We start from the raw sequence: 6,840 nt of genomic DNA, 5'->3' as shown, positions 1-6,840 counted from the left end.
TATTTTTATAAAAACTTCTCTTTTTCCCAAGGCAGGCTAAATTGAAATTGTAATAAATGAGAGCAACCTTTCAAGGAATGGGATGAATGACAACTTTCCCAGTGGCTCTTCCAGTTTCAAGATAAGAAAAAGCTTCCACAACTTTATCAAATGGGAATGGTCCTTTAGGATCTATCACTGGTTTCACCTTCCCACTCTCTAAGTATGGGTTAAGTTTCTTCAGCATCTCTCCATTCGATGTCACTACAAATATAAAAGCTGGTGGTGTTACTGCCCCTATTATCATTACCACACTCCCACCTTGTTTCACTGCCTTCACCGCCTTTTCGCTCTGACCTGTAGTTTTCAAACAAAATCAGTACCGAGTGAAGAAATGGCAATTAGTAGGGTCGGATTCAGAATTTGAACTCGATGAATTCAATCTTTAAGATTCTTAGAGCCGGAAACATTGTACTTTTGACATGCTGAGTTCAAAATTTAATATAGAAATTTGCACTTTTAGTCCCTGAAATATCAACAATTTTTCATTTCACATTATGATATCAAGTTAAGCACTTTAATCTTCAACTAATTCAAAAATGCATTTTTGATCCTCACACTAGTGAATCTTTACAAATTTAACGAATTATTAACTGTTAAACCATTTAAGTTTCTATGTATTATGTTAAATTTGTGTTGTTACTCCGTACTTTAGGGTAATATAGTTTTAAAAATAATTTAAAAGATAACGTATTTCGTATGTAAGAGGACAAAAACACACATATTAATAAATTTAAGATTAAATATGCTTAGTGAAATATCACAAGGTTCAAAATAATAATCTATATATTATCTATATAATTGCAGGACAAAGACCCGGTGATGTGGAAGCTCTGGAACCAGATTCTCTATTTATCTTTTTCCTCAATTTTTTTGCTTTTTAAACCCTTTATTTTGCTTTAATTTATGTTAAAAATTCCAAAAGCCACCGTTTAGGAACATATCTACTACTTCAACCCGAAAAGTCACAACTATTGCGAAAGCAACCAATAAAGAAACGAACTTAAACGCTGTTACAGTCCCTAAGACCTCATTATTTTTTACAATAAAACTTTCTTTCAATTACTATTACCTAATACTTACTAATTTCTATGACAGCATTCAGGCATTCAGTGTGCAGTTACAATAGAATACTCTACATGAAGCATTTATTCACTGAAGAGGATCATGTGCAAGCAGTTGTGATTTTTACATATGATTCATTTTCCCCATATACACTTCATGTCTCTGCTCTGTTTGTCAAAGACATATCCAACTGCCAAGAGCGTATCATTAATATTTACATATATTCTCATGTTAATTTACTCCACTAACATCCTAACTTAGATTTCTGTTTCCCGTTTCTGTTTGAACTTTTTCCTGAACATATTTAAAGGATTCGATTTCCCAAAGAGGTGAAGGCCAGGGGACGCTTTGTGACTTTCGGTGTTTCTTATTTCAGTACGCTCTTGAAGGTGCAGTGATCTTTCTCTATTTCCTCTTGTAGAAGAACCTAAGCTTATTCATGTATTAGATTTTAATATTTTGCTTAGTTATTTTTCTTTTTGAAAGTTTATTTACTGTGAATTGTTTTTAAGTTGGCATTTGACATTTAAATTGAACACAGTTCTCATTCAAATTCTTTTTTAGTGTAGTTTAATATCTAGATCACTCAAATCAAACTTAAAACAGTGACCAAAGATTTTCATTAGAGATATTTGTATTTTATAACTGTTGTTATATCTGTCATCTTCTAGCCTTCAAAATAATATACTCATCCACTGTGATGACATGAATTTCAGAGGCGAGAATGATGAGATATTGAAATAGTATAATAATCTATTTCAAAAAATAATATTTTTTTCTAAAAAAAACTGAAGTTTTTATAGTCATACAACTATAATGATATCTTTAGACTATAAGTTTTAAAATCAACCTTCTTTCTTCTTTTCTTTCTATCTTTCTTTAACAATGTACCAAGTCAAATCAACAGCAACTCAGTGTAATCTCACAAGTGGGGTCTGGAGAGGGTAGCGTGTACGCAGACCCAAGGGCGGACCAGTAAGTGCCAAGGGGGTTCGGAACCCCCTTCGGCACTGTATATTCAAAGTGAAAATTATTTTTATGTATATATATTAGACGTTGAATCCCCTTGGCTTCTTCGTTTGTCTGCTTCTTTATATTTTTGAATCCCTTTATTAAAATCCTGGTTCCGCCACTGCGCAGACCTTGCCCCTACCTTGACAGATAGAGAGACTGCCTCCCATAGACCCTCGGCTCAAGTAATGGAGGAAGTATATAAAAACAAAAAAGAAAAAATAGATAAAATACTTGCAAAATTAATTTTCACGAAAAATAGAAAAGTTACTCAATACTCAGTATTTATGAAAACTCCAAGATTTCTAAATATGTTTAATTAATTACCTTTAGGTGAAGACTATAATATCTAATTTCTAAATTTGGACCTTCTCCTTTATCTTTTTTTGTCTTGTACAAAAATGGTTTATTTATTTATTTTTCCTTCCTCAACCATGAGAAAGAGGCAATAATATGCGAGAGCTATAAATTGCATCTCAAATGGTTTAGAACCAAGTCATAAGTTGGTACGTATATGCATATCATGAGTGTTATGTTACTACATCAAAGAACAACACTTATTTTTATTCATATTGTAGACAGTAAAATTCGCGTCGAGAAAATAATAATCAAGACAGGAAAATATCGCAACAATCGTTGTATTTGATTTCAGAATATGAGTGTTACAATCTCTATGATTCCTCTGATTCGTCTTTTCAACAATAAATTCGAGGGCTTTTGAGCTTGATCTTGAACTTGATGGATTTGATTTTGACTTGGACTTGAATTCAAGGGCTTTTGAGCTTGGTCTTGAATCTTCGTCCGGATCTCTAAACAGAAATACTTGAGTGCTTGAATGCTTTCGGCTTGTAGAGAAATAGCTTGCTTCTTGTTAGAACTTCGCTTCGAGATTATGAGACCCCTATTTATAGTTGTAGGATGGAGGAGTTGTGATAAGGATGGGCTTTCTCGACCAATAAGATTTAAGTCGACATGTCGATATTTGATCCCGGAACATGTCACTTGTACACGTGGCACATCTTCGTTCGCCTTTGATTTGACTAGGCATCCGCATCATTTTGACACGTGGACCCCTTTATTTGATAGTTGTAATTTGGGAGGATTGATGATATCTTGGGAGTGGGTTCATGTGATTAAATGGGACGAAATTGGACCATTACTTAAATCCATATTTATCGACTTAAATAATTAACCTAATTATATTAGCCCACAATTTATTTATTCGGACTAATATATTTTGAATGTAATCCAAATTTCTTATGGATTAAATTTAATAAAATTTCGTTATCCACACATATGTATAAACATAATAATTTATTTCTTCTATTTCGTCTAAATTTAATTACAAACAAGATTAAATATTTGAGAAATATGTAATTTTTTAATCTCTTATGAGCTCGCGAAGCTCAGAGATATACACTATATATGTATAAAAAATGGTCTTAGGAGAGGTGCATGACGCTATAGGCTAGAAAACACATTTATCTTTTTTTCTCATATTTTTTCTTTTACTATATTTTGGTTTGTTTCAAGAAGTTCAAAAATCATTTCTTTTAACGATTGAGGTGGTATTTATTTGTCTCAAAGTTGGGCCTCTATTAAGTATCACTCTCAGTCTCTCACTATACGTTTAGCAGTTGCTTATACGGTTATACGAAAGTTAACAATTTATAATAACTCTCGATAACTTATTATAATTAGTATTTAGAAACATGTACACGTAATTTTTTTATATAGTTTTGATGTCTTTTTTCTTTTCAGTTTTTCATTGTTAGGATTCTGATTGTTCCTTTTCTAATTATTTGAAGAAACAAGAATTAGAAAACTGCACTTCTCTTTGTTTTACTGTCCGGTGCTATTTGGTATATTTGAATTTTTTTTTTATATAGTTTTGATGTCTTTTTTCTTTTCAGTTTTTCATTGTTAGGATTATGATTGTTCCTTTTCTAATTATTTGAAGAAAAAGAATTAGAAAATGTACTTCTCTTTGTTTTACTGTCCGGTGCTATTTGGTATATTTGAAATTTTTTATTCTTGAGAATGACTGTGATATATGTCATTCATGAAATTGAAGGTTTTATACTTTTAATGGATAAAAAGTAGAAGAGCGATGTTTGGTTATCAAAAAAGAGATTAGTTAATATTGAGAAAGAAATTATATCTGAAAACAAATGTTATGAGTGGAGAATATAGAAAAGACAAAATAAATAGAAAGTAATAGTCTTCTCTAATCATTCATTGGGATTTCTTGAAATTTCCACATAATAATACCGAATAACTTAAATTTTTAATTTAGGCCCAATAATTTTTAACCTTACACGCCCACATATACCACTAGAAGTTAAACTTTGGATGTATGTGGTTTAATATTTGACTATTAGGAAAATATTATTTCACGAGTTTAATGATCGCGCGGGCATTTCCCTAGTTATCAATAATTGGAGGATCGCTTCATATTAATATAAACTTTAGTGCGTTTGACACATATATGTTGTTCCATGTTGATAATATTGAGTTAAGTTGAACTCATTGAATATAGGCTAGCCAGCTCTCCCTATTAGTAGCTTTTGGAGTGAGAAGGGGGAGGTTTCGAGCATGTCTTGGTTTCCTGTGTCTGTTAGATTTAGATGTGCATTTTGCCTTGCCTGTGGGTACACCAGAATGGATATTGTATAAGTTGAATCTAAGTTCTGACCAACTGTATCATAAACAACATCAAACTTGTCAGGCAGATCTTCAAAATTCTCCTTGGTGTAGTCAATAGCTAAATCAGCTCCTAAACTTTTCAGGAATTCCAACTTCCCTGTGCTGGATGTAGCTGCTACTTTTGAAGCACCAAATACATTTTTAGCAAGCTGCATAATAGGAAAATGCGACACTTCAGCTTTATACATTGCGGCAGAGACACATGAAAATAAAAAAGGATGAAACATGGATCCACAAGAAATGCCATTCTGGCACAATATGAGTCAGGGTGAACATTGGATCAGCAGGTATATAATTGCCGTGGTGCCCCAAAAATTAGGAGCATAAAAAAGCCAAACAGAAAAAAGATAGCAAAAGCTACCCGACCTACTATATCCTTCACTCAAAAAAAAAGGGTAAGAAGTTATTTTATCCATTTCTGAAACACCAAATGGATTATTGAATCCATATGATGTAATGTGGCCAAATGAAGACGACGGGCAACTGCCCAATTTAAGGGGAGAAAATGATGAAGACTAAAAAAACGATTGCATGTGGCACTGTCCACAGAGAATCCTTCCCAAAGCCAAGTCACTATGGTACCTTCGTATGACGCTAACATCAATGTAGTGGACGTGTCTTATTTCTAGGTTACTAATCTACTCTTTATAGCAGTGGCGAAACCAGAAATTTAGCTAAGGGATTTCGAGATTTAATATGTAAATATATAAGAACTAAAATATGACATGTACACATAGTATACTTTTCCGGCGAAGGATATTCAGTTGACCACCCTTTGCCATATGTAGCTCCACCCATGCTTTATGGACGGTTACTCATAGTTATCATTCGGTGAACTAAACACTTCTCCAGAAATCATGCTTTTCTAAAACTGAAATGATACATTCAAATGAGACTTATTGAAATGTGCATACCTGGATTACAAGGGATCCAACACCACCAGCACCTCCCAAAACAAGAATAGATTTTCCAGAAGAAAATTCCGCTTTCTCGAGACCTTCATAAGCAGTCTCAATAGCTAGAGGAAGAGCAGCAGCCTCTGCAAAACTCAGATTCATGGGTTTCAAAGCAACTAGTTTCTCTTCAACAGCAGTGTACTCAGCTAAAGATCCAAATTGCTTTGGTCCATCTAATGCTTTCTCATTTATATCTCCATACACTTCATCCCCTTCTTTTAGCCCCTTTACTTGACTACCAACTTTGACTACCACTCCAGCAACATCATAACCTGGCACGGTCTACACAAAAAAGAATTTTTTTTAAAACAATTAAAACCTCAAAAGGAACTTTTGTGCTATTTTATCTTATATTACTATTGAATTGTATGGCCATCTCATCTAAATACTTAAGTTGATGCAAAAGAGATACTTTTATTTACTTAATTTTAACGTCAACATGCCCCCTCACACGGGACTCTTGATTTATTTTCTGCGGACAAAATACGTGGAAATTCTTTTCTTTTTGAAATGGATGGCGGAGAGACTTGAACCCATGATTTATGCTTATCATGTTAAATCGTATGACTATCTCATCTAAAAGCTTAAATAGTTAGAGAGAACATGTTTTTACTTAATTATTTATATATATTCAACAGTTACAGTTTATTTAATTATTTATATCTCATCTAAAATTCTTTTTTATAATCAATGCCGGAGAGACTTGGACCCAAAATTAGTGCTTGCTCTGACATCATGTTAAATTGTGTGACAATTTCATCTAAACGCTTAAACTATTACGAATATCATAATTTTATTTAATTAATTATATCTTCAACAGTAGCAGGTTATGCAGATAAGTCTCTAATTTACAATTACCAATAATCTCTAATTTAATATTGGGCTCCAATGATTTCAAAGGTGGAATCTTTAAGATTTTGTCACAGAATCTAAACACTAGCAGTTCAAGTGAACACTATAGTTATGAAGTGAAATGTGCACGACAAATAGTTGAACATTCTGTGCTGAAATCTAAGGAGAAAAATTGCTTTAACAGTATAAAACAAGTGATGAGAAATGAATA

The 6,840-nt window shown here is 32.8% G+C and overlaps 1 protein-coding gene across 1 annotated transcript in view; it reads right to left on the bottom strand.

Annotated features, from left to right (window-relative positions):
• Positions 1-6,840, bottom strand: part of LOC132067335 (2-methylene-furan-3-one reductase) — a 99,989-nt gene continuing 93,149 nt past the window's right edge. The window contains exons 2-4 of the mRNA XM_059460532.1: positions 5,736-6,059; positions 4,811-4,970; positions 1-336 (exon numbers count right to left, since the gene is read on the bottom strand). Coding sequence (XP_059316515.1) covers positions 71-336; positions 4,811-4,970; positions 5,736-6,059 — 750 coding nt within the window. The 3' untranslated portion in view covers positions 1-70. The remainder of the gene's footprint in view (positions 337-4,810; positions 4,971-5,735; positions 6,060-6,840) is intronic.

This window comes from Lycium ferocissimum, chromosome 8, assembly GCF_029784015.1.
Source record: "Lycium ferocissimum isolate CSIRO_LF1 chromosome 8, AGI_CSIRO_Lferr_CH_V1, whole genome shotgun sequence".
Lineage (NCBI taxonomy): Eukaryota > Viridiplantae > Streptophyta > Magnoliopsida > Solanales > Solanaceae > Lycium > Lycium ferocissimum.
The sequence above is the reverse complement of the archived record's forward strand: the minus strand, read 5'-3'. Positions and strand labels throughout refer to the sequence as shown.